Genomic DNA, 27,570 nt, shown 5'->3' with positions numbered 1-27,570 from the left:
CAGAGTAGTAATTTAATAAAAGTTGTAACCATCATCCACAATTGACAAGCTTAAAATTTTATCACACATCAGAATAGCTTTTTTTTTAATTGCATTTACTTGGCATTTGCTGCTGATGGCAATATGGTTTTGTTGTTTTCGGACACGTTACTCCTAGAATCTACACTTGGATTACTTAGAATCTACACTTAGATTGCTCCTAGAATCTACACCATTTGCTTTGCTTCACGACAGGAGTCAATGCTGCAACTGGTTCATTACTCTGCCATCGTAAGCCTGCTGCCTTTAGAACTGCAAGATGTTCCTGACAACCTCAACATAGTGGCTATCCGGGGGCGGCTTCCTCTGACTCCCAGGCTGCAGGAACTTCTTAATGGTAGGAATGTTGCTGATTCTTGTCTTAAATTCCTGAAATGAGAAATAGTAAAATCAGGCTCTTAAGAGCAGTCACAACCTTTAAGGGAGCCCAAAACTTTGTTACAAGAGGTGGAAAGCTTAGATCCTCAATTGGTGAGGCCTAGAATGTTGAATCCAAGTCAATCCCTTGAAACATGTTTGCTGGGTATTCCTGAGAAAGTAATACAACTGCAGGCCTGTTTGGCATAAGTGAAATTTTCTTAGTGAAAAATCATTAACACCATTAGGTAGTGCATATCAATAACTCTAGAAATTCATATTTTTTGAAGTATCAGTTCCTTGCTAAAAATTAATTATACGAGAATAAGTAAGAGTGTGAGATAACTATGTTACCACAATGAAAAACTGGAAATAATTTATATTTCTCAGAAAATAAAACTGTATATAAATTATGTTATATCCCTAAAAGAAATAGGTCAGTAATTTAAAATGATGTTTTAGATATATAAGAAAAGAGGAAGATCCCTGTACTGACAGGGATTGAACTGCATTGCATTGTTTAGTTTAAAAAAAAATAGCCCAGGGTAGAACATAATATTCACAATTTTCCATTTTGTGTGAGAAAGTGGGAGGAGGGGAGACAAATATATAATTCTTGTATCTGCATAAACACTGGATGGGCACACAGGAGCCAATAAAAGAGATTTTAGAGGTGAGAATGTAGGAGGGCAGTGGTGAGAATGAAATTTCATTGTATAAGTTCTGATTTTTCAAAAAGATGTGACTCTACTGCCTAATAAAAGAAAATAAAATTAGATTGCAGAAGAATATGCATTGACTGTAAATATATTTATGATGAATTAAAAAATGTTACAAGCAGGCCACAGAACAATATTTAGCATGACGCCATTTGGGGGGAAAATGTAAAATAAGATGTCGGGAAGTCTAATGCAGAACCATTTGGTTGGTAGGATTATAGGTCTTTTTTGGGAGGGGGAGGTTTATACAAATGTCGTATGTTCTTTTTTTTGTTATTAAAAAATGTTGCTCTGGAACTTCCCTGGTGGTCCGGTGGTTAAGACCTTGCACGCACTGCAAATGCACAGGTTCGATCCCTGGTCGGGGAACTGAGATCCCACATGTTGTGCGGCAAAGCCAAAAAATAAAAAATGCTATTCTTGAAGTACAAAACCTATGGTCACCTATTAGAGAAAATCTTTGTAAGGAACTGAAACAGAAGCTAGGTAAGGTCTGGCAGTGTCAGGATTCAGAGAGAGGTCTGAGGACTAGCAGTGTGGTAGGAGAGAGGCAGGCACATAGGCAGACAGACACACACACAGACACACACACACACACCCTTGTGTGTATGTTAGTCGCTCAGTTGTCCTGACTGAGCAGAGGTGGTACCCTCTGAGCAGAGGCTCTGAGCAATTGAGGGCCTGCATAGCATCAGGTGTTCAAGCTGGATTTAGAAAAGGCAGAGGAACCAGAGATCAAATTGCCAACATCTGTTGGATCATTAAAAAAGCAAGAGAGTTCCAGAAAAACATCTACTTCTGCTTTATTCACTATGCCAAAGCCTTTGACTGTGTGGATCACAATTGTGGAAAATTCTTCAGGAGATGGGAATACCAGACCACCTGACCTGCCTCCTGAGAAATCTGTATGCAGGTCAAGAAGAAACAGTTAGAACTGGACATGGAACAACAGACTGGTTCCAAATCAGGAAAGAAGCACATCAAGACTGTATATTATCACCCTGTTTATTTAACTTATATGCAGAATACATCATGAGAAATGCTGGACTGGATGAAGCACAAGCTGAAATCAAGATTGCTGTGAGAAATATCAATCACCTCAGATATGCAGATGATACCACACTTATGGCAGAAATCAAGGAAGAACTAAAAAGCCTCTTGATGAAAGTGAAGGAGAGTGAAAAAGTTGGCTTAAAACTCAACATTCATAAAATGAAGATCATGGCATCTGGTCCCATCACTTCATGGCAAATAGATGGGGAAACAATAGAAACAGTGACAGACATTATTTTGGGGGGCTCCAAAATCACTGCAGATGATGACTATAGCCATGAAATTAAAAGATGCTTGCTCCTTGGAAGAAAAGTTATGACCAATCTAGACAGCATATTAAAAAGCAGAGACATACTTTGCCAACAAAGGTCCATCTAGTCAAAGCTATGGTTTTTCCAGTGGTCATGTATGGATGTGAGAGTTGGACTATAAAGAAGCTGAGTGCTAAAGAATTGATGCTTTCGAACTGTGGTGTCAGAGAAGACTCTTGAGAGTCCCTTGGGCTGCAAGGAGAGCCAACCAGTCCATCCTAAAGGAAATCAGTCCTGAATATTCATTGGAAGGACTGATGCTGGAGCTGAAACTCCAATACTTTGGCCACCTGATGTGAAGAACTGACTCATTGGAAAAGGCCCTGATGCTGGGAAAGTTTGAAGGCAGGAGGAGAAGGGGATGACAGAGGATGAGATGGTTGGATGCCATCACCAACTCAATGGACATGAGTTTGAGTAAGCTCTGGGAGTTGGTGATGGACAGGGAAGCCTGGCGTGCTGCAGTCCATGGGGTCGCAAAGAGTCGGACACAATTGAGTGACTGAACTGACTGGACAGATAGCATCAGGGGGAGGAAAGGGGACAAAGTGGTCTGGTAGGAGCTGGAGAGGAAAACAACACAAGCAGACCCATCAGCCAGGAAAAACATTCAAAGCATCACAAAAAACGGAAAGGATTAAATGTTAATGGTAGAAATTAAAATCTTCCTTCTCCCTCTATAAGGTTTTATTTCCTAATCATCCTATTCTGTGAGCAGGAGACAATTACCAAAATGAGTGAAGTAATGATTTTTAAAACAGCCTTTTAAACTTTGTTTTGAGATTGGCCAGGGGGCATATTTTGTTTCCGTCTTTGTGTCTGTCCATGTTTCCCTGGACTCTGGGTGGATGCTAAAACTCTACCTTTAGCAGAGGGAAATCGGAAAGAACAGAAGCATCAAGTTCTTCCATTGTTAAAATAGCTTCCAGGAGCTGTATGTCTGCCCAGCTAAATTTGTTGCCAACGAGAAAATCCTCTCCGTGGTCTTTCAAAATCTGCAGAAAGAAAAATAAAGAATATCAAATAAAACTAAAGACTATTTTGCCTGGCTAAACACTTAACAAAAGCATGGGGTTTTTTGTACAGATCAAATTTACTTAAGAATCTTTTTCTTGATAATCTCCAAGAATGCTTGCAAGGAGAGAATGAAACTAACACCTTTATGTGTGTGTGTTAGTCACTCAAGTCGTGTCTGACTCTTTGGACCCCGTGGACTTAGCCTACCAGGCTCCTCTGTCCACGGAATTCTGCAGGCAAGAAGACTGGAGTGGGTAGCCATTCCCCTCTCCAGGGAAGCTTTCTGACCCAGGAAGATTGCTGGATCGAACCCACATCTGTGAGAATCACACGACTGAACGACTAACACCCTTATACATTATCGTAATCCACACAATCTTCTTGGAAATTTGATAGTGATGATCAAGACAATTTGGGTGGTGAAGTGCTGGAGTGGAACTCCTGTTGTGAGCCTAGAGCTGGTTAAGTAAAACTGTACCCACCAGCATAGAAGACATAAAGGTCATAATTAACTAGAATCTGGCTACTACACCACAGATAAGGTACCAGTGGGATACCAGAAGCTCAAACATGAGCCTTTTCACCATCCAGTGAAATATGAATATAAAAATTCCTCAGGTGCTGCTTTGAGTAGCAGATGTAAAAAACACAACTTTATTCCATAAATAAGGAACAAAGGTAAATTTGTTGTTATTCAGTCGCTCAGTCATGTCCAACTCTTTGTGACCCCATAGACTGCAGCATGCCAGGCTTCCCTGTCCTTCACCACCTCTTGGAGTTTGCTCAAACTCATATCCACTGAATCGATGATGCCATCCAACCATCCCATCCTCTGTCGTCCCCTACCTCCTCCTGCCCTCAATGTTTCCCAGCATCAGGGTCTTTTCCAATGAGTCTGCTCTTTGCATCAGGTGGCCAAAGTATTGAAGCTTCAGCTTCAGCATCAGTCCTTCACTCCCCTTGGTTTATTCCAATTTCGTTTGGTTAGAGGTTCCATAATTTTAGGTCATTTATTTGGGAATCCTTATTAAAGTTTTGGTCCAGATGCAGTACAGCACTAACACAGCTTCTGCCTTTTAAGATGTCAGTCTTTACTCTTATCAGCAATAGGGAATGTCACTGTCCCCGATCCCTGCAGCCTGGGAGGTAGACCAGGGGACTTGCTGCGCTGTGTACGCCCCTCCCCCAATTCTCGCCCGCCCCCCACCCCAACTGCCGCCTGGGCTCAGGGGCAGGACCCGGGGGGCGGGGACTTGGGAGGGTCATCCTCGTAGATGTCAGCCCTGCCCTGCTCCCCTGGAGGATCTGACTCCCAGCTGTCGCAGACCCTCACGCTGGGTCTCACTGCCTCGGCCAAACTGGATCCCCGCAGCCTACCTTTTCAAAGACGGGGAAGTACCGGGTTTTAGCTTTCTTCAAGACTAAAGCCAGGCTCTCCTCTTTTTCCTCCGGGGGTTTGAACGCAGCCAGCGCCACCATCAGCATGAGGTCCAGGGTGCCGTCGGCGTACATGTCGATCCTGACAAAACAGTGGAACTCTCAATCCAAGAGAAACCTTTGTGTGAGGGGTTTCCTGATGCACTCCTTTTTTTGGTGTGACTAGCAAATATGGAAAACTCAGCAGTGGCCACAGGACTGGAAAAGGTCAGTTTTCATTCCAATCCTAAAGAAAGGCAATGCCAAAGAATGCTCAAACTACCGCACAATTACGCTCATCTCACACGCTAGTAAAGTAATGCTTAAAATTCTCCAAGCCAGGCTTCAGCAATACGTGAACCGTGAACTTCCAGATGTTCAAGCTGGTTTTAGGAAAGGCAGAGAGGAACCAGAGATCAAATTGTCAACATCCGATGGATCATCGAAAAAGCAAGAGAGTTCCAGAAAAACATCTATTTCTGCTTTATTGACTATGCCAAAGCCTTTGACTGTGTGGATCACAATAAACTGGAAAATTCTGAAAGAGATGGGCACACCAGACCACTTGACCTGCCTCTTGAGAAACCTGTATGCAGGTCAGGAAGCAACAGTTAGAACTGGACATGGAACAACAGACTGTTTCCAAATAGGAAAAGGAGTACGTCAAGGCTGTATATTGTCACCCTGCTTATTTAACTTATATGCAGAGTATATCATGAGAAATGCTGAGCTGGAGGAAGCACAAGCTGGAATCAAGATTGCCAGGAGAAATATCAATAACCTCAGATATGCAGATGACACCACCCTTACGGCAGAAAGTGAAGAACTAAAGAGCCTCTTGATGAAAGTGAAAGAAGAGAGTGAAAAAGTTGGCTTAAAGCTCAACATTCAGAAAACAAGGATCATGGCATCCGGTCCCATCATTTCAATGCAGATAGATGGGGAAACAGTGGAAACAGTGGCTGACTTTATTTTTCTGGGCTCCAAAATCACTGAAGATGGTGATTGCAGCCATTAAATTAAAAGACACTTACTCCTTGGAAGGAAAGTTATGACCAACCTAGACAGCATATTAAAAAGCAGAGACATTACTTTGCCTACAAAGGTCCGTCTAGTCAAGGCTATGGTTTTTCCAGTGGTCATGTATAGATGTGAGAGTTGGACTATAAAGAAAGCTGAGCACTGAAGAATTCATGCTTTTAAACTGTGGTGTTGGAGAAGACTCTGGAGAGTCCCTTGGACTGCAAGGAGATCCAACCAGTCCATCCTAAAGGAGATCAGTCCTGGGTGTTCATTGGAAGGACTGATGTTGAGGCTGAAACTCCAATACTTTGGCCACCTGATGTGAAGACCTGCCTCATTGGAAAAGACCCTGATACTGGGAAAGATTGAGGGCAGGAAGAGAAGGGGACGACAGAGGATGAGATGGTTGGATGGCATCATCAACTCAACGGACATGGGTTTGGGTGGACTCCAGGAGCTGGTGATGGACAGGGAGGCCTGGCGTGCTATGGTTCATGCAGTCGCGAAGAGTCAGACATGACTGAGCAACTGAACTGAACTGAACTGAGATATTGGAACAGATGACTTATTTTTTTTTTTAATTATTGAAGTATAATTGATTTACAGTATTGTGCTAGTTTCAAGTGTACAGAAAAGTGATTCAGTTATAAGTACATAAGATATATTTATTTTTTCCTTATAGGTTATTACAAAATATTGAGTATAATTTGTGATAGGTCCCCTGAACAGGTCCCCGACCACAAATCCAGGAAAATTTTTACTGTTGCAAGTCTTCATTTTAAGTTTACTAATTTCCTGTAAAACTGCACTATTCCTGGGAGAAAGAACCCAGCCATGCTCAGCCAGGCCTAGCACAGTGCATAGCACAGAGTGGATCCCTGTGGTGTAGAAATGCAAAAAAACGGCCACAGATCTTCACTCTTCAGTATTTGTGGTAAAACTTGGCAGCTCTTCCTTTAGTAGATGGGGTCTGCTGCTTGGGCTGACCTCATGACTCAATTTGACCACTAGAATGATGTCCCAGTTCTGAGGCCAGAAGCTAACAGCCTGTGTGCTTTCTGAGAACCCTACCTGGCTGCAATCAGAACAAGCTCGGGAAGAGAGGACAAGAGACAGGTGGCCACTTGCTCACCAACTGATGGTCAGCTAGCACCCCAACCAGATTCTCCTTGCTGACTACCAGGTGACCACAGACCTAGGAGTGAGTCCAGCCAAGATACATCAAGCCTGGCCTGAAAATGCTGACACCCAGATGACCCGTTGACTGGTGGCATTGTTTAGTCACTCGGTCGTATCCAACTCTTTTGTGACCCCATTGACTGTAGCCTGCCACACTTCTCTGTCTATGGGATTTCCTAGGCAAGAATTCTGGAGTGGGTTGTCATTTCCTTCTCCAGGGGATCTTCCTGGCCCAAGGATCAAACCCAAGTCTCCTGCATTGGCAAGCAGATTCTTTACTGAGCCACCAAGGCTTCCCCCATAGACCAGTGAGCAATAACAAGTCCTTGCTGACTTAAGTCCCTGGGCTTCAGGGTGACATGCTATACAGCATTATTTGCAGTAATAGGTCATTGATACAATGCTCTATATTTGTCTGCTGAGTCAGTCATTGCCACCGTTGTGCAGAGTAGTTTATGAGATCATTTTATGAAAACACACTTTGTTAGGAGTGGGGAGAGAATATGAGAATGTCAAATGCAGACCACTGTGAAGAGTAGAAGGGGCGTCCAGGAGCAGGTGTTCAGAGTGTGCCCAAGATATACTGGGGTAGCACAAGCATCTCCCCTTGTCTCCTTGCCTCCTCCCCACCCTCCAGGCTGAAAGGCTGCATCTGATCTGGGTCTCGGTATAGGAAGACAGAGCTTGGAGAAGAACCAAGTATTGGCACGGGCACTCTGGTACCTGACTGTCTCCTTCGGGTCCTTCCCCTGCAAGTTGTACTTGGCAGCAAGGTAGCTGAGGATGGCTCTTGTCTGTGTCAGCTCCATTCCATCAATTTCAACCAGAGGCACCTGGCCGAAAAGCAGGCGTCCGTCTGTGGTTTGAGCGAAGAGATTAGGTTAAGAGACTCTCCCTCTATGGTTGTGGTCAGCCTACAGGAGGGTCTACTTCTGATTTTGTTGAGTAATTCTTAGTTTTCATCCAAAGGGGTGAGTTTAAGACCCCGGTTGTTGAGGAAATGCCTACCATTTGTTTAATGGAAAATGTGAGATTTGCTTGATAGGTACATGGGTTTTTGCACGTTGGTTAATCATGGTTATTTAAGGCTTTCTACATTTGCTCTGACTGTATTATAGTATCAGTGTTTTTTGGTTTTCAAAGTTTCAGGTGTGTAAGAATCACCTGGAAGAGGTGGTTGTTAAAAATACTCACCCCACCCTCCAGACACTCTGATTCAGGGATGGAGTCTGAATTCTTTAAAAAGTACAACAGGTATCACTCTAGGTCTGCATGGCAATGGGATGGATGTGACAGCAAGAACCCAGGTCCCAGGCCCACATGTTAGCTTTGGCCCTTCAAGCCCTGTGACTTTAAATAAATGACTTATCTGAGCTCCAGTTTCCTTTTCTCTAAAATAGCTGTAATATCCATCGAGCAGGATTTTGAAAAGATGAAACATCATAACATAAGTAAAACACTGAATACTGTCAACAATCAAGGTTCAGTAAAATCAAATTTTTCTTCTTTCTGAGTGAACTGCCTGTATAAATAATGCATTTAAAGATGTACTTTTTCATGGGGTCTTGAAGGAATGAATAGCCTTTAAATTTTCATAAACACCTGTACATTAATGAGAATAGGAATTTTACCCAGAATAGGAGTCAGGTTTCACTAGTGCACTGGCAAAGGCCACAGTTACTCTCCCCAGCTTCCAATAATTGACCTAATGAGACATGGGAATGTGGTGGCAGAAAGCTAGCACAGGCGCCACTGGCAGCTTTCCAGGGAGCCAGTGTCCCTGTCTTGTGGGGTAATGGAGGACTTTAGACACATCTTTAACTTCTCCGAGCCTGTTTTCTGATCTGTAACAGTATCTGTCCTGCCCATTTTACTGAGTTTCTTTGGGCAAGATCGTACTTCAGAAATATCAATACTATTTTTAGCAGAGAGACTACTAAACCTCCATTTCCTGAGACAGTTCTACATTTGTCCAAAACTGAATAAACATCTAAAGCTGAGCTCTGTGTTGCTGTTTATGAATGATGCAAACAGCCATTAGAAATGATCCCTGCTTCTAGGAGCTGAGGATCCTCTTCGGAAGAATTGAAGAAAATCTCAGATCAAGAACACAGGAGAGGACCTTTGAGATCTTTTAGTTCAGTTTGTTCATATTATGGACAATGCACTGTGGAGGCCAGTGGGGCAAAGCGACTTGCTCGGACCCAGAGGGGACAGCTAAGCCAGCAGAAGGGGGCCTCCTGACTCCCAGTCCAGTGCTCTCTCTGGACCGCTCACAGATGGCAGCAACGCCCAGGAGGCTGTCCTCAACAGCCTCACAGACCCAGCGAGGGATGGAGGGTTCCCTAGGATTTCCTGCATTTCTAGGGAATACTAGGAGTGCTAGGGAAATCCCTGGCATTTCCTGCCAGATTGATCATGGAAGAGTTTATACAACAACATCCATTTATTTATTCAATGCATAGGTATTTAACCACTATTGTGTGACTGTCCTTATTTAGAGTAAAATGGGGCAGAAATGAAGAGGAAGAGGGGAAGAGGCGCTTCAGAGGGATTCTAGATAATAAAGGTCCTGGATGAAAACTGGGGAGGGGTTAAGCAGGTCTTCCCTCTCCATGACATTTCCTGGTACTCTGCAGTCAAGACAAGAAAGATTCTCTTATTGTATGGCAAGAAGACAGGATGAAGAGAAATGAAAGGTCTTGACCAAAGCCATGCAGTTTGTAAATGGCAGGTCTGCTGATGATTCGCTGAAAGTCTTTCTTAAAAAATAATCTGTGGTAATTTCATGACTGCTTATCAGCAATGATAGGGACCCTGGGTTTCCTTAGATTAAAAAAAATAACATTATGGCTGTGAGAAGTAGGACTGGAGAAATATCAGTCTTCTCTCTTAGTGGGAGAAAATCAGGGAATTGTAGGGATTAAGAACTTCTTCTGAATGTAATCAAATTTGGACTTTTTTATAGTTTTGATTCTACAGTTGTGAGCTGGTAAAATTATCTCTGTTAATCTGCTAAAACCACTAAGAAAAAGTGAATATGAACCACGAGAACCAGGGAATATTTTAGATCTAATTCACCTGCCCTTTTTTTCCCTCTCCTCTGGCCCACTGGATCATTGTGAAGAATCCTTGAAGGCTTCTCTGGTGGGATGGGGATTATTGAACCAGTTGGCACTGGATCAACCCAGGCTGTTGCCAAGTTGAGGCCAGAGTCATAACCTACTCGATACCTTTTTATGAGGCTAAGGAGGCAGAGCGGATGACACCTTTAGCTCTACGCTGGGGGCAAAGTGAACAGTTACTATTAGCAATCATGCTGTTTGCCTTTTCTAATGGTTGTCATTCTAGAGTTCTGTGCTGAAATAAATATTTCTGGGAACATATTTTATTTTTCCCATAAGATAACATTGAATAAATCTAGGCTCACCCTTCTGCAACTTCTCATATTGTTCTCTTGTTTCAAGAAATTCTTCTTCAAACTAAAAAAAAAAACAAACAAACCAGGATACATTGTTATAAACTTAAGGTGAGAGAAAGAAAAGAAATGCTTATAGTATAAAATTCCCAACATCTTCCAGAATGAAAATATTATAAAAATTAGTTTAAAAAATTAGCACCTGTTCAAGAATTTGTTACTGAGAGGATCTGTCCCTCCTTTAAGTGGATAAGTGTGTTTTCATCTCCTGCATAAACATACATATTCATTTTCAAATAAAAAATCACCTTGAACCCCCCCCCCCCAAAAAGACCACAAAGTTATCAATTACCATGTAGCTGAAAACTCTGACAGACTATGCATGTAAGAGTAGCTTAGGCTAACATGGGACAGGCACCCCTTCCTAATTAAAGGATATCCCCAAGGCCCCATTCATATATTTCCTTGTCCTCATCTTAGCTCTACCTTCTCTCCAAACTCTTGCCCTCTCCTCCAATTGCCCCCTGATTTCTCCTCTTCCCTTTCTTCTCTTTTTTTCTTCTCTCTCTTCTGCATCCTCCTCCCTCCATATCAGGTCAAATTAGGCATTTCTTTTTGCTCACATACTCAGTGAAAAGGACCCAAAGATCATTACTCAGGTGGGAGTATCATCATTTACTGATGGAGTTTCCAAGAGCTTTTGTGGGACAGAGTGACTTTTTGTACACCAAACCTTGAAATGGGGCTTAAGATAGGGGAGTAAATAAAGCAAAACAAAGAAGATCCTAAGTCCATGTTCTAGAGGAGGTGGCATTCAGTCAGGGACAAGGGCGTCTACACCAGCATGAAACAGAACAATTCCAAAGCACTTGTAAAAAATCTATGAAAAAGTCAGAGAAAGGGTTAAGAAAAAATACTGAAGTTAGGGAAAGATCCCTGTGGGGTAGGCCTTTAGGAGAAGGGTCAAGGGGTGGTGGGCAAGCTGCAGCTGGGCCTGAGGTTCCAGTGGACAGCCATGGGTAGAGCAGGACTGAAGTGCTGACCAGAGTTGGAAAGACCCTGGGAAATGAGCTGGTCTCGACTGAGAGAATGAGTCAAATGTGAGTCTCTTCTATCTCCTCAATTTGTGATCCACCAAGATTATGGCAGAAAGTGAAGAGGAACTAAAAGGCCTCTTGATGAAAGTGAAAGAGGAGAATAAAAAAGTTGGCTTAAAGCTCAACATTCAGAAAACTAAGATCATGGCATCTGGTTCCATCACTTCCTGGCAAATAGATGGGGAAACAGTGGAAACAGTGTCAGACTTTATTTTGGGGGCTCCAAAATCACTGCAGATGGTGATTGCAGCCATGAAGTTAAAAGACACTTACTCCTTGGAAGGAAAGTTATGACCAACCTAGATAGCATATTCAAAAGCAGAGACGTTACTTTGCCAACAAAGGTCCATCTAGTCAAGGCTATGGTTTTTCCAGTGGTCATGTATGGATATGAGAGTTGGACTGTGAAGAAAGCTGAGCACTGAAGAATTGATGCTTTTGAACTTTGGTGTTGGAGAAGACTCTTGAGAGTCCCTTGGACTGCAGGGGGATCCAACCAGTCCATTCTAAAGGAGACCAGTCCTGGGTGTTCATGGGAAGGAATGATGCTGAGGCTGAAACTCCAGTACTTTGGCCACCTCATGCAAAGAGTTGACTCATTGGAAAAGACCCTGATGCTGGGAGGGATTGGGGGCAGGAGGAGAAGGGGACGGCAGAGGATGAGATGGCTGGATGACATCACCAACCCGATGGACATGAGTTTGAGTGAATTCTGGGAGTTGGTGATGGACAGGGAGGCCTGGAGTGCTGCGATTCATGGGGTCGCAAAGAGTCGGACATGACTGAGTGACTGAACTGAAGTGAAGATCTTTCTAGGCTCAGGAAGCTTCCAGAACACCTCCCTAGGCTTCTCCCTTCCTACTCCTGTTTAAGCAGAAGACTATGAGCCCACCTTCACCTCGAGAAGGCAGTTGGAAAGGGAAAGAGTGGATACAGATTGAAAGGCACCATCCTGACTTTTGAAAGGTGAAGAGGACCACTTCAGTCTCACCCAGATTACCCGCCCCACTTCCATTTTGCAATCGGGAACCAACCTCCACACCAGCTGCAGCCAGCAGCCAGCGGATAGACTCCATCCTGCCTCGGCCGTGGAAGTACCAGAGCTTGGGTTTGGCCGCCATGACTGCTGGCTTGGGTTTTCTGAAGGGCAAAATAAGCAAATATGTTTAAAAGAACAAACTAGCACAGACTATATGGTGTATCTCCCCTTAATTCCAAAATTGGTGAAACAAAACTATTATTTAGGGATGCATATATAGGAGGCAAAAGTATGAAGAGAAGCAAGGAAATAATTATGACAGACACAAGATGGTGGTTACCTCTAGTGAGGAGAAATGGGGGCTGTGATTGGATCAGGGTATGGGGGTTCTGGGATGCTAATAACGTTCTGTTTCTGAAACAGAATTAGTAATTAGCCTTTATAATTAATCTTTAAACTGTATAGAAATACTTTTGCACTTTCCTGTGTGTATGCTCTGTCTCACAATTTAAGAAATAGGAAAAGAACAAACAAACCAGTTAAGCCCCAAACTGCCCTGCATTACATGCTAGCCAGGATCCCACTTTAAGTGGCTGCTTATGCTAACAAAACTCGCAAGGAAGTAAAAAAATCAGAATAACAGTAGTCAGTTTATGATGAGAAACGTAACTGTTAATACCCACAATCATATGCGAACGGAGTCACTTGGGTTCTCAAGCCTTGAGGTTTTTGAAGCTATTTCCCCCACAGCCAGCCACTTCTCCTCTGCACTGGATTTACAGTTTAACTCTTGGGGAAGTTTGATTCCTTTCCTGCTGTCTTGCCACTTCCTGGGCACTGCCTATGTTTGGTTGTCAAGATTTATTCCTTTTAAACTGCCTGGTTAGCTCCTGCATGACAATTTCAAGAGCTTCTTGAAAACCCACCACTGTATTGTCCTGGGAGACACAATGATTAAAAAGGTACCACAGTTCTCTGATTAGAGAAACTATGCCTAGGTCCAGCAGCTCACTACTAACAAACCTTGAAACGAATTGTGCAATAAACTGAATGTGGAGAAAATATGAGAAGAGGAGAGAGTGACTGTCTTCTTCTTAACCTCTCTCCAACAAGATAACTCCTGAATCCTCTGATCTCCTGGAGCATCCCTTATAGGATGATTAAGGACCAGATAGAAGCAGCCCCTCATACTCTTAGAAATCAAAAGGAGGAAGGTGCAGCCAAATACATACAGTTGGTTCCTGTGCCTGGGACATTCACATCCAGATGGCCAGCTTCCAGTCCTGGTCATGTGTCAGGAGGCAAATGAAACTGGCAACTGACAAATGGGTCCTGGCTCAGAGGACCCCCTCCAGGTCTGCAGGCATTCTGCAGCTTTCAGATAAAAATCAAGCAATACTGGTGAAGTCAAATGCTGGTGTCTCACTTGGGAAGCTCCATCTTCCTCTCTCTTGGGTGCACAGGGCTCCCACTATTTGACCCCTCTCTACCTGCCCTGAGAAACAGGGATGAGGATGTAAGTCAAACTGGGGCTGCTCTGAGGTTGCTTCCTGTCATTCTGTCTCCCTGAAATGTTTGGTCCAAATTCTGTTTGAAATAAACCCAATGGGACTCTTTTTATAGTGATTCTATTCTGCTTCCCTAGTTAGCCAAAGTTGAAAGTTACCCTTTGGTTTAGAAACCATGGATCTAAATACAGGCATCTCTGGTAGCTTCCAGAAAGCTGTTTCTGAGCAGTGGATGCTAAAGTGTAGGCTGAATAGTCTTTCTTCTGTCTGGTTATTCTCTTAGTGAGATGAACACTCACAGCCCTGGACTGCTCATAGGAGATGGGCACCTCATGTGGCCACTGAGTGTCATGACTTGGAGGCTCCAGATTATGTATTAGTTCTTGTCAAGAGTGAGCTACCAATGGTGCCAATGATACAGAACTCTCAGACAAAAGGACTGTAAACAAAATGCCATTCTAAACATATTAAGAATGGGACAAGCTTCTTGTTGGCATGGCAGTTGATATTCGAAGGGATGTAGAGATACGTGCTTTCGAGGTGGAATCAGTGAGAAGCTGCAAACATTGGACAAGTGGAGAGCAGTCTGGCATCAGGAATGGAATGAGGGGAGAGTCACTGAGTGAGAGGGAGGCCTGGGCTCCGTTGAGTACAACCTCCTGGATGTGGCTAACAACCCCTTGGGCCCGTCCAAGAGAATGAACGGTGAGAAAGCTTGTGATTCACTGTAGGACTTTGTGGGGACTTCTGGGAACAGATCCCTTTTCTCCTGTCCTCTGTTGTCACTCCTTTCTGAAGTACCTAGTTAACAGCATCTGATGGACATTCCCGAGTTGTTTTACAGATGCTAAAACCACCACCAAATGGGAGAAACTAACTACTTGACGATCACGAGCACATAGGCCCCAGACCTATCAGAGCCTGAGGATTGATAACGTGATACCAGCCCCCACCCTCACCTGGCCTTTAAAAATGCCTTGCTGAAATCCATCGGAGAGTTTGCGCTTTTTGAGCACTAGCTGTCCTGGACGCCTTGCTTGGTACCCTGCAATAAGTGCTACTCTTTCCGTTACCACAGCCCAGTGTCAGTAGAATGGCTTTATTGAACATAGGCAAGTGGACCCAAGTTTGGACCTGATTCTGTTCAGGTACAGCTTGCTCTGTGTTAGACCTGGGGTTGGATGCTCAAACAGAAGTGATAAGTGAGTGTGACTACTCCCATCCTTCAAAGGCTGGGGGATCTGCGCTTTAGAGTCATGAGTCCTGACTATTGTACAACCTTATTCCATCTCTCTAGGCCTCTGTCTCCTAATCCTTAAGATGGGGGTAGTGGTTGTACTCCCTGCCTCAGAGACTTGTTGTGAAGACCAAGGATTGAAAAAAATTAATAGATAAAATACATACCATAATGTCTCACCCATATCAACTAGAGTCTTCCATGCTTCTTTAATCAAATTACAGGTGGATATGGTATTTTCTTAGAATTTTTTATGCTAAGATTGGCTTGTTTTACACATGATTTATGTTTGTCACAAATGCGACTGATACTTGTAAAAGAGAGCTAAAACTTTTGGAAAGTTGATCAGATATTCAATAGAAGACATTTAAAATGTAAAACCTGGCATGGTTTTTGCCTTCGTTTGTGGTTATGAGGGTAACTGGAGCACGTGCACGGTTTGCTGCTGTAAGGAAGCGTATTTGGGAATTTAATGTGACCCTTTGTGTTCACAATTTCCCTCCCCCACCCACTTACTTCTGCCTGACCCACAAACATTCTCAAGATGTGTAGGAAGTTAAAGGATGAATCAACTCCCCTCCCCACCACTACCTCCAAGTCTTCCCTGGTGCCCAAGGGAGCCCCCAAAGCCCAGGGTTACAATGAAGGAGAACTCATTTCAGATAAACAGGACCATAGCCTGCAATTTTACCTTCCAGTCCAAAAGAAATAAAACTTTTTTTCTAGTTGTTAGTAACCAGCCACCACTTCTTATAAAAATCCCAGCAAGTGTTCATGTGCCCCACTGATGGCTGCCTCTAGCCAACTAGCCGCTCTTCCTCACCTCTCAGCCCGCGCTCCACAACGTTCTGAATTGGGCTCTCAGGTGAATGATGGAGTCTCAACAGGACTCTGGTCCCCACTCAACCCCTCCCAGGAGGAGCTGTTCCTTCTAGAATAGCAGAGACAGACAAGGGGCCCAGTACATCTTACAATCTCACACCATAGCCCAGGATGAACTGCTCCCCTGGATTCAACACCACAATATATTAAGCTCCTGGTAGGCAGGAGTCGTGACATAGTTCTTCCATCTCCTGCAGAACCAACCCAGCATTATCCTAGACACATGGCAGCTATTACCTCAATGAGCCACATACAGAGACCAGTTTTTTCATTTGTTAAGATTTCTGTGTTTGATCTTTCATTCTTTCAACATTAAATGTTTATGGATCTCCTTCTATGGCTATAGTCCTAGGCTATACCCTCCAGTCATACAAAGATAAATAAGATGTGGTTTCTGCCATTGAAAACCTTATATCTAGTGATGGAAATATCCAGACCATGAAGAGGTAAGTCAGAATAAGTGTTTAAGAAAAGCATGATATAGCATTACAGGGACAGAGCCTTACAGATTAGGTGTATATATAAATATGTTTGGTTCCTTGAGCCCCCACCTCTCCCTACTCCCAAGGCATTATAAATTAATGGCCTAAACCAACTTCTTTAGTCCTTTATCCTTGACCTGTAATGAATTTCAACAAAGATTAATTTCAAACCACAACTTGGTAACACAGAGGCCCAAGTTCATGCTTCAGAAATTAAACCCCATTCTCATTGTTTAAAAAAAAGTACATTGTCAAAGCTTGAAAGAACAGGTGTGATGGAAATATTCATCCTGCTTGTGGGAAACAAAGAAGCCAAGAACAAAAGAATTCTTTCTGGATTTCATCCCAAATGCAAACAGCTCTGAGAACACAGCTTGCTGGAAGAACAAGAGCCTGAGGGGTCATGCTGAGTATAAATTCACTCGCATCTCTTCAAGTCTGCTTTTTATGTTGACCTTGACCAACAGCTGGGTCCTGAATTAAATACACCTTGTTCCCAAAGTAGACTCCTTGCCTGACTCCTTTTACAAAAATCATTTTATTTATTTATTTATTTTGGCTGTGCTGAGTCTTTGTTGCTATGTGAGCTTTTCTCTAGTTGCAGGGAGTGGGGGCTACTCTAGAGTTGTGGTGTGAAGGCTTCTCATTGTGGTGGCGTCTCCAGACTCTAGGGCATGTGGGCTTCAGCAGTTGCAGCATGTGGGCTCAGTAGTTGTGGCACACGGGCTTAGTTGCTCCGCGGCATGTGGGATCCTCCTGGATCAGGGATCGAACCTATGTCTCCTGCATTGGCAGGCGGATTCTTTACTGCTGAGCCACCAGGGAAGCCCTCCGCACATGACTCTTTTGACATTGGAAATTGACACTCATCACTCAGGGGTGTTGAACTTCTCCTGTGTGCGGCTTTACCTGAGGTGAGCAGGATTATGCACATCCCACTTAGAATCCCAGGTGCCCAAGGCAAGGTGGGCAGAAAGCAGCCATGATGGTATGACAGCCTTTGGATATTTGGTGTGTGGTCTTTCAGTAATAAGCATGCTCTAAATTTCTTTTTCTTTTTTTTTTTTTTTGTAACCATAAATTAAGCAATGACTTATGTGATAAAAAACAGAAAACAAAACCCACAAATTTTAAAAAATTGCACTTACCAGTATTTAAAACTTTGCTTTTCAAAAGGTATTTTTTAACAAAAAGAAAAGGCAAATCAAATATTGGGAGAAATTATTTACAAAGCATACCTGATTTAAGGAACTCATCTAGAATGTATAAAGAACACTTGTACCTCAATAATAAAAAATAAAAACCAACACTTAAAACCAGTGGACAAAAACAAAAACAAAACAAAAAAAAACCCAGTGGGCAAAAATTTGAGCAGATAAAACTAAAATTAAAAAAAAAAATTTTAGAAAATGTGGAAGAACATGTATCTGAGTCAGGCCCTGGATACCAGGAAAAGCAAAGACCTATGTCAAGATTTCAGCTCCTCTTCTCACTTGAGTAAGTTTTTTAAACCTCTCTCAGCTACAGTTTCCTTATAGTCCCTAAATCATTTGGTTAGTGGTAGAAATGTGATGGCAACCCACTCCAGTGTTCTTGCCTGGAGAATCCCAGGGACGGGGGAGCCTGGTGGGCTGCCATCTATGGGGTCTCACAGAGTCGGACACAACTGACGCGACTTAGCAGCAGCAGCAGAAATGTGATAGTGTGCAAACTGCTGAACATAGTAAGGACTCAAAAAATGGCACCTGCGTCCCCCCCCCACACACGCATACACACACCTATATCTCCAGATTGTAGCAACAGTCACATGTGAGAAAAAAAAAATCAGTGGAAGTGGAAGGCGCTCTTTAGAAGTGTATTTGTTGTTGTTTTCTGCTTTGTTTCTTTGGCTGTGTGGCATGTGGGATCGTAGTTCCCTGACTAGGGACTGAACCATGCCCCCTGCTGTGGAAGCATAGAGACCTAAACACTGGACCAGCAGCATCAGCTTTGTCAAGGAACTTGTTAGAAATGCAGAATCTCAGTTCCTGGGCCAGATCTACTGAATCAAAGGCTGCATTTTTCACAAGACCCCCCAAGGGGATTCATTTGAACACAGGCAGAGCCCGGAGAAATTGCGGATTTGGTTCCAGACCACGGCAATAAAGTGAATATTGGAATAAAGTGAGTCACACTTTTTTTGTTTGTTTGTTTCCTAGTGCAGCTCCCAGTGCAGGAAGGACCCAGTGACATTTCCTCTCTGAAAAACTACCACCTCCCCAGTCCTCATTTTCAAGGTAAAGACATTATGATTTCCTTAGGATGTCCCTGGAGCTCAGGGTGCTTTTGCCGACTTGAGTCTGTGGAATTATATCTGGAAGAACTTTTAGACCCCATCTAGTGGAGAAGGCAGTGGCACCCCACTCCAGTACTCTTGCCTAGAAAATCCCATGGACGGAGGAGCCTGGAACGCTGCAGTCCATGGGGTTGCTAAGAGTCAGACACGACCGAGCGACTTCCCTTTCACTTTTCACTTTCATGCATTGGAGAAGGAAATGGCAAACCACTCCAGTGTTCTTGCCTGGAAAATCCCAGGGACGGGGGAGCCTGGTGGGTTGCCGTCTATGAGGTCGCACAGAGTCGGACACGACTGAAGAGACTTAGCAGCAGCATTAGCAGCAGCAGTGCATATAAAAGTTATGCTCGTACTATACTGTATTTTTTAACTGTGCTGTACCATTATGTCTAAAAAAATGTACATAGCTTAATTAGAAAATACTTTATTGCTAAAAAATGCTTGCCATCACCTGAACTTTCAGCAAGTCATAATCTTCTTGCAATAGTAACATCAAAGATCACTTATCACCATAACAAGTTAATAATAATGAAAAAAATTGAAATATCATGATATTTACCAAAATGTGATACAGAGACACAAAGTGAACAAATGCTAATTGGAAAAATGAGGCTGACAAACTTGCTTGAAGCAGGGTTTCACAAAACTACTATTTGTGAAAAAAAAGTAAAACAAAGAACAGCGCAATAGCTGCAGAGCACAATAAAACGAGATGTGCCTGTACTAAAATTAAGCTTGAGAAGCCAGATCTAGAGTGAAAGCCCAACTACGCTACACCTGGGACTCAGGGTGTGGCCCCAGGTTCTCCCAGGGTTTGCTGGACAGGCACAAAATACAGAATCTGATGTTTAAAAAGCAGGCTGATGTGCAGGAGGGTGTGGGGCCAGAACAGAGAAAGGGAAGGGGAGAGGGAATCAGGCAGAATTCTATTTCCTATGTTGAATCATTTACACTGACCCCCTTAAAGAGAGGAATTCCTAGGATGCAAGGCCTCCTCCAATCTCCAAGATTAACCAAGTACCAGGTGTGTAGATTCAAGCTCTTGGGCAGATCTGGAAAAACAGATGTCAGTTTCTTCAACTGTAAAATGAGGAGTTGGTTCAGAGTTCAATCATCTTCCTTTTCTCAGCTTTAACAGTCTTTCTGATCTTACTTCTTTTCCCCTATATTCATTCGCCCTCTGCTCCTATCTGCTGAACATACATGTTGGGAAATCAGCCAGTCTTTTGGGGGCAATGGGTGTGAAATTCTGCTGACAATGTTAACAGTTGTTCTGGGTAATTTAGGCATATCAATGCACATTTTCCTTGATTTCAGTTAGGCAAAAAGCAGGCTTTTATTGAATTTTCAAGATAATGAAAGTTTTGAGAGATTAACTAAAGAAGTTACCAGTTTTAGCAGATGTTTTGGGCCAGAATACAAGAGGCGAATTTTAAATCTATCATCACTAGAAATATCCTTGACATTTATTCTGCTTCTCCAGTGGATCAGAACCATCTGCCTTCATGACAAAGCAGAGCAGCGCGTGGGATCTTAGTTTCCCAGCCAGGGATCGAACCTGTGCCCCCTGTACTGGGAGCACAGAGTCTTGAACACTGGACCCCTAGGGAAGTTCCTGGATCTGACACCTTAATTAGTTGGATTTGACATGCTATCAGAGGGAAAGTCTCCTACATGGAGCCCCCACCGCCGCCCCACCCTCACCAAAAGAGCTGCGTTAGTGTTTACATGTGGAGAAGGCAATGGCACCCCACTCCAGTACTCTTGCCTGGAAAATCCCATGGACGGAGGAGCCTGGTAGGCTGCAGTCCATGGGGTCGCTAAGAGTTGGACATGACTGAGCAACTTCCCTTTCACTTTTCACTTTCATGCATTGGAGAAGGAAATGGCAACCCACTCCAGTGTTCTTGCCTGGAGAATCCCAGGGACGGGGGAGCCTGGTGGGCTGCTGTCTATGGGGTCGCACAGAGTCGGACACGACTGAAGCGACTTAGCAGCAGCATCAGCAGCAGTGTTTACATGACATTTTAAAGACACAAATAGCTGAACCCTATTCCTGGGTGGGGTGGGAGTGGGGATTACTTATAGGATGATGAGGGAGGTAATTTTGTTCTAAGTTCACATGCTAAGTAAGCATCTTCTATATTTCAGTTACAGAAATGAAATTTCCTTTACATTAAAGTCTAACAGATTGATTCATGTTGACTTATCCCCACAAGGTTAACAAATTGAAAGAAACAAACAAATTAAAAGAAACAAACAAGACATAAATGAAAAGTATAAGGAGACTTTCATCCCAGGCTCCTTGGAGGATAAACAAAGTAAACCACAACATGGCCCACTGCTGTTAAAAACTGGGGCAAATTCTAGAAAAATCTGTGTCAGGGTTTGACTTAGAGACTCCTGCTTTCAACTTGGCGCCATCCCCTGAGGAAGCAAGAACCCAGGGGAAGACCCCAGTGTCAGATCATTTGAACTGAATCTTCCACGCATACAAGGGATGCAGGAGATTGAGTTTACCTGTAGGCACCCGGCACAGAGTGGGTGATTTCTGTGTTCTTTCCAGCTGTGTTCAAAACAATGCAATTTGGCCAAGGAGGAAAAAATGTAATGGCTCAAAAATTAACAAACGCTTAAGTTCCACCAAGGGCGTTATGTCCACCAATCACCTGAAATACCACTTGACTCTTACATACTATTTTTGAAATTACACTTAATATGTAACACAGTTTTGAGGGCATTTGTATGTCTGACATTATGCACATTTCATGCATCGAAATGATAGTCTTCAAAGGCCTTGTTTAGATGTACATTTGCTATTTCATTTTCATTTGTGTATCTACTCTGCAGAAAAAAATACCCATTCCTTTTGTTTGACATAAGCAAGTTTAGAAATAGTCATTATTGTAGAGCAGAGAATGGAACAGCATTTTATTTTATTATTATTATTATTTTTTTTAATTTTATTTTATTTTTAAACTTAACATAACTATATTAGATTTGCCAAATATCAAAATGAATCCGCCACGGAACAGCATTTTAAATCAACTATACTTCAACAAAAATAAAAGTAAATAATAGTCATTAAGTTAACCATAAGATTACAAAAATTTCTGACTACAAGTGACAAATTTGGTCACAAAATAAACTATCCAACCAAGCCTAAAAAGAACAGATAACAACTTCACCACTAACCTTATCTTTTCCTGGATCTCCTCTCTGGGGTGCTTCAGGGGGATTAAGTGAGGATTTATAATCCTTTCCTTTCTAATTGAAAGCTCTACCCCCTCAAGGGATTGGCCAATGAGCATTCCAGTTTGTATACACCTCTAGGGCTTCACTTTACATCCGTTGTTTGGATGTTTGATCAAGTTACTCGAATAAGTAGAAAGAAAGATTCCACTGGCTCATTCAACAAATATTTACTGAGTACCACTCTGTGCCACGGAGAAGGCGATGGCACCCCACTCCAGTACTCTTGCCTGGAAAATCCCATGGATGGAGGAGCCTGGTAGGCTGCAGTCCATGGGGTTGCTAAGAGTCAGACACGACTGAGCGACTTCACTTTCATGCATTGGGAAGGAAATGGCAACCCACTCCAGTGTTCTTGCCTGGAGAATCCCAGGGATGGGGAACCTGGTGGCTGCCGTCTATGGGGTCACACAGAGTCGGACACGACTGAAGTGACTTAGCAGCAGCACTCTGTGCCAGGTACTGTTTTAGTCCCAGGGTCTACGATGTTACACATGTCAGACTCAATTCCTGCCCTGGTGGTAGTACTTACATTCTAGTTGGGGAAAACAGGCTGTATGAATGTATAAGCAAATAAGTGCCTGGTGTTCAAAATAATAATGCCAACAATGTATCAGATGATTATAACTTATGGATAAAAGAAATCTATGACAACAGTGTTATAAGGGATAGGACGGAGGAATTAGAAGCAGTTATAAGGTACCTGAGAAATCCATATGCAGGTCAAGAAGCAACCGTTAGAACTGGAAATAGAACAACAGACTGGTTACAAATTGGGAAAGGAGTACGTCAAAGCTGTATATTGTCATCCTGCTTATTTAAACTTATGTGCAGAATACATTATGCGAAATGCCAGGCTGGATGAAGCACAAGCTGGAATCAAGATTGCCAGGAGAAATATCAATAACCTTAGATACGCAGATGACACCACCTTTATGGCAGAAAGCGAAGAACTAAAGAGCCTCTTGATGAAAGTGAAAGAGGGGAGTGAAAAAGTTGGCTTAAAGCTCAACATTCAGAAAACTAAGATCATGGCATCCGGTCCCATCACTTCATGGCAAATAGATGGAGAAACAGTGGAAAGAGTGACAGACTTTATTTTTGGGAGCTCCAAAATCACTGCAGATGGTGACTGCAGCCATGAAATTTAAAGACACTCCTTGGAAGAAAAGTTATGACCAATCTAGACAGCATATTAAAAAGCAGAGACATTACTTTGCCAACAAAGGTCCATCTAGTCAAGGCTATGGTTTTTCCAGTAGTCATGTATGGATGTGAGAGTTGGACTATAAAGAAAGCTGAGCGATAAAGAATTGACACTTTTGAACTGTGGCGTTGGAGAAGACTCTTGAGAGTCCCTTGGACTGTAAGGAGATCCAACCAGTCCATCCTAAAGGAAATCAGTCCTGAATATTCATTGGAAGGATTGATGCTGAAGCTGAAACTCCAATACTTTGGCCACCTGATTTGAAGCACTGACTCATTGGAAAAGACCCTGATGCTGGGAAAGATTGAAGGCTGGAGAAGGGGACGACAGAGGATGAGATGGTTGGATGGCATCACTGACTTGATGGACATGAGTTTGAGTAAGCTTCAGGAGTTGGTGATGGACAGGGAATCCTGGCGTGCTGCAGTCCTTGCGGTTGCAAAGAGTTGGACATGACTGAGCAACTGAACGGAACTGATAAGGTACCTGCATCATCTGTGAAGTGATATAGTGTTGGTGGAAGAGGCCTTAGTGTTGTTGTATATAAATACTACAAACTTCAGAACAACTACTAAAACCAGAAAAATACAAACTATAATTGACATGCTAAGAAAGGAGAAAAAAATAGAATTATATAACATGTTCAATTAAAACAGAAAGGGGAGAAAAAGAGTAGCTGCTGCTGCTGCTGCTAAGTCGCTTCAGTCGTGTCCGACTCTGTGCGACCCCATAGACAGCAGCCCACCAGGCTCCCCCGTCCCTGGGATTCTCCAGGCAAGAACACTGGAGTGGGTTGCCATTTCCATCTCCAATGCATGAAAGTGAAAAGTGAAAGTGAAGTCGCTCAGTCGTGTCTGACTCCTAGCGACCCCATGGACTGCAGTCTACCAGGCTTCTCCATCCATGGGATTTTCCAGGCAAGAGTACTGGAGTGGGGTGCCATTGCCTTCTCTGGAAAAAGAGTAGAAGACAAAGCTAAAACAGTGGGGGGGGCGAAGAACCAAGGCAACAAATAGAAAAGAGTCACACAAAAAAGAAAAGAGTAGAGATTAATGCAACCACATCAATAATCAGTTTAAATGTGAATTGTCATGGTCTGCGCACAAGTTGGAAAAGAATCTCCAGACATGAGGCAGAATGAGAGAAGTATAGAGTTTATTAAAGCAGGAGACATTGTTAGAACAGCAGGCTGGCTCAAGGAAGAGCTGACTCCTTTTATGGATTAGTAGCCAATTTTTATAGTCTCAAGACAAAGAAAATTCCTGCTGGGAGGGTGGCATTAGGTAGTTAGTTAGGGTGCTATAGGGTGGGTAATTGGGTGAGTATATTTTCCTAATATGGGGTCAGGGAGCTGGCCAGTTTAGGGGAGGCTCATGGCAATGGTTACTGTGCGACTTGGTCAGTTCGTGGGACTTGGTGCAGGGCTCCACCTCTGTGGCCTCCATATAAGGCTTTACACCTGTGACCATGATACAGAGCTCCATATGAATGTTGTAAACATTCATGAGTGGATTTTAAAACAAGATCCTATTTTTGGTTTTCTGCAAGAAACCCACTTTAAAGACACAGATTGATTAAACAGAGAGATTGATGGTGGGTGTCAAGTGCTTTGAAGAAAATAAAATGATGAGAAAGATGAGAGATGCGATGGATGATGAGAAAGAAACATGGGGTGTGGGGTTGGGCCACAGAGTTCACGATCAGAAGATTCCCTTAGCGGGAACATTGAAGCTGATGGAACAAGGATCCCGCCACGGAATCTTCTGGGCAGACAAGTTGGGTAAAGGAATAAAATGCACATACAACAAAGTGGGAACACCAGCAAGTACGAGGGCCTGGGCTGGTGGCCATTTGCTGCAGACCCTGCCCCCTGGAATTCACCTTCTGCTGTTCCGTCCATGGGCCCTTCCATATCCACCCTCCTCAGGGACCCAGGCAGGAGTGTCACGTGTTCCTTTGGGCACCCAGTCTACCAAAGCCCTCTAAGCAGCTTATGTTGGGTCCTGGGCTCATTAGGTGCTGCACCTCCTCCTCTGACAGACATCAGAACCCCACACCGTTCAGCTCCTCCTTTTGTCCCAGAGGACACTGGAGCCCCCACAACTGCCCTGTTTACCCGCGGGGTGCCCTTTCACCCCGTTGGCTCAGCTGCTGTGGGGTCTAGCCCGTGAGCCTCATGGGCCCCCTCTGCCCTGTCTCCCTGCCTCACACGTCTGATTCCTTCCTGAACACAGCATGCTGACATCTTTGAGGACAACCATCCGCTGCCTGACCTCCTGGCTCTTTTACCAGAGTCTGGTGGCTCGTGAAGATGGGATGGTGGAGGCTGTTGAGACTAAAAGGTCTGGACCCCTCAAAAAGGTTGTGACAAGGACAGGAAACTGCACTTGTGCAGGATGGGGGAGGGGGAGCTTGTCTCCAACACGGGAAATGAACTGAATGATTTAAGGTCGTATAACCGTGAGCAGAGCGGTGTGGGAACCTGTCTTCACTGGAGGCAGCTTGGCTTTTATTTTCACTAATCCTCCAATTCAGCACAGACCTAACTTCCTCACTGGTTGTCTTCTCCAAGAGCCAGCCTTGAGGGCCCCCTTGTGTCTGAGAGAGTTAAAACCCCCAAAGCACTGTTTGGCACAATGGCTTCTGGTCTGCTCGAATAATATTATCAGGCAATGGCCCTGGGTATTGAAATCCCACCCAGTCATATAACAGCTCCCATTTCCTGCTGTCTTACAGAACTCAACGACAGAGATCTTGTTACCAAGTCAGTGTCTGCTCCCATGTGTAAATTAATCTCCAAGTAAGGGTAAAGTGTTTGCCCTCACTGAAGCATTGGAAGGGAGCAATCCAAGACCGCCCTCGCTCTGACACCAACTGCAGGTTCACGGTGGTGGTGGTTTAAGTGTTCAGTCGTGTCCGACTCTTGTGACCCCCACGGACTGTAGCCCGCTAGGTTCCTCTGTCCATGGAATTCTCCAGGCAAGAATACTGGAGTGGGTTGCCATTTCCTACTCCAGGGGATCTTCCTGACCCGGGGAGCACACCCATGTCTCTTACTTCCCCTGCACTTGCAGGTAGGTTCTTTACCACTAGTGCCACCTGGAAAGCCCTCGGAGTGTCCCCCAAATGGCCTCATGCCCGAACAGTCTGCTGGAAAGACTCACAGAACTCACAGAAAATGGTTATACTCACAGCAACGGTTTACTACGGAGAGGACACAGATGAAAATCTGCCAAGGGAAGAGATGCACAGGACTGAGTCCAAAAGGGTCCCAGGCTCAGAGTGTCCAGATGTCCTCATTCGGCAGAACCGGAAGTCCAGGGTTTTACTGGAGCTCCATCACGTGGGCATGACTGACCACCCACGTGGCTGATCTGTCTCCAGCCCCCTCCAGAGTGGGGCTGACACCACATGACCCAGAGCCCCACCCTCCATCGCATGGTTGCTGTGGCTCAAAGCCTATGCTTGAAATCATATAGCCGTTGTTATCTACCTGGCCCAGGGCCCCTGGCAAACAAAGATACTCCTATCAGGCATGTCTCCGAATAGTAAACGGTAAGAGAGATTCCAAGGCTTAGAGATCAGCTTCCTGAAGCCAAGGCCAGACCTGTATGTGGGGAAGGTGATTCTTTCCGCATCCCCACCCCCACACCCATTGAGTTTCTTCTTTTTGTTCCTTTGCTCCCAGGAGGCTGGTGGGAGCATCAGCCTGGACACCAGTGCTCCCCCGGCCTGCCCAGTGATGCACCTGCTGCCAGCCCTTGCTCCTTCAGCAGTTCTAAGTATCTGAGTGATGACTGAGTGTTCAAATTGTAAAAATGTGAAGGCAGAAAACCATCTCCACATCTGTGCTGGATTTTCCTCTAATAAAACTCCAAGGGGCTTGCATTGATTGTGACAGGCATGAAGGGTCACCTTGGGACTGTTTCTTTACATCTGGGCAGAAATCCCTCTTGCAGTAAGAAATGAGTGTGTTTTCTTTATGAGACGCAGATCAAATACTTGCCTTTCTCCAGTTTTTAAATTCCCAAGTATTAGCTACTCTCGAGTGGCAATTTT

The 27,570-nt window shown here is 43.9% G+C and overlaps 1 protein-coding gene across 1 annotated transcript; it reads right to left on the bottom strand.

Annotated features, from left to right (window-relative positions):
- LOC129647564 (glutathione S-transferase A4-like) lies at window positions 1-27,021 on the bottom strand. Its single transcript, XM_055574644.1, has 7 exons — window positions 26,704-27,021; window positions 12,664-12,769; window positions 10,545-10,596; window positions 7,838-7,970; window positions 4,874-5,015; window positions 3,343-3,474; window positions 1-408 (listed from the first exon to the last, which is right to left on the bottom strand). The coding sequence occupies exons 2-7, from the start codon at window positions 12,748-12,750 to the stop codon at window positions 286-288; spliced, it is 669 nt and encodes a 222-aa protein (XP_055430619.1). The 5' UTR covers window positions 12,751-12,769; window positions 26,704-27,021; the 3' UTR covers window positions 1-285.
- Window positions 27,022-27,570: the final 549 nt, after the last annotated feature.

The sequence above is a fragment of the Bubalus kerabau genome, chromosome 3 (assembly GCF_029407905.1).
Source record: "Bubalus kerabau isolate K-KA32 ecotype Philippines breed swamp buffalo chromosome 3, PCC_UOA_SB_1v2, whole genome shotgun sequence".
Taxonomy (NCBI): domain Eukaryota; kingdom Metazoa; phylum Chordata; class Mammalia; order Artiodactyla; family Bovidae; genus Bubalus; species Bubalus kerabau.
Note: the sequence above shows the minus strand (reverse complement) of the source record. Positions and strands in the feature narration are given on the sequence as shown.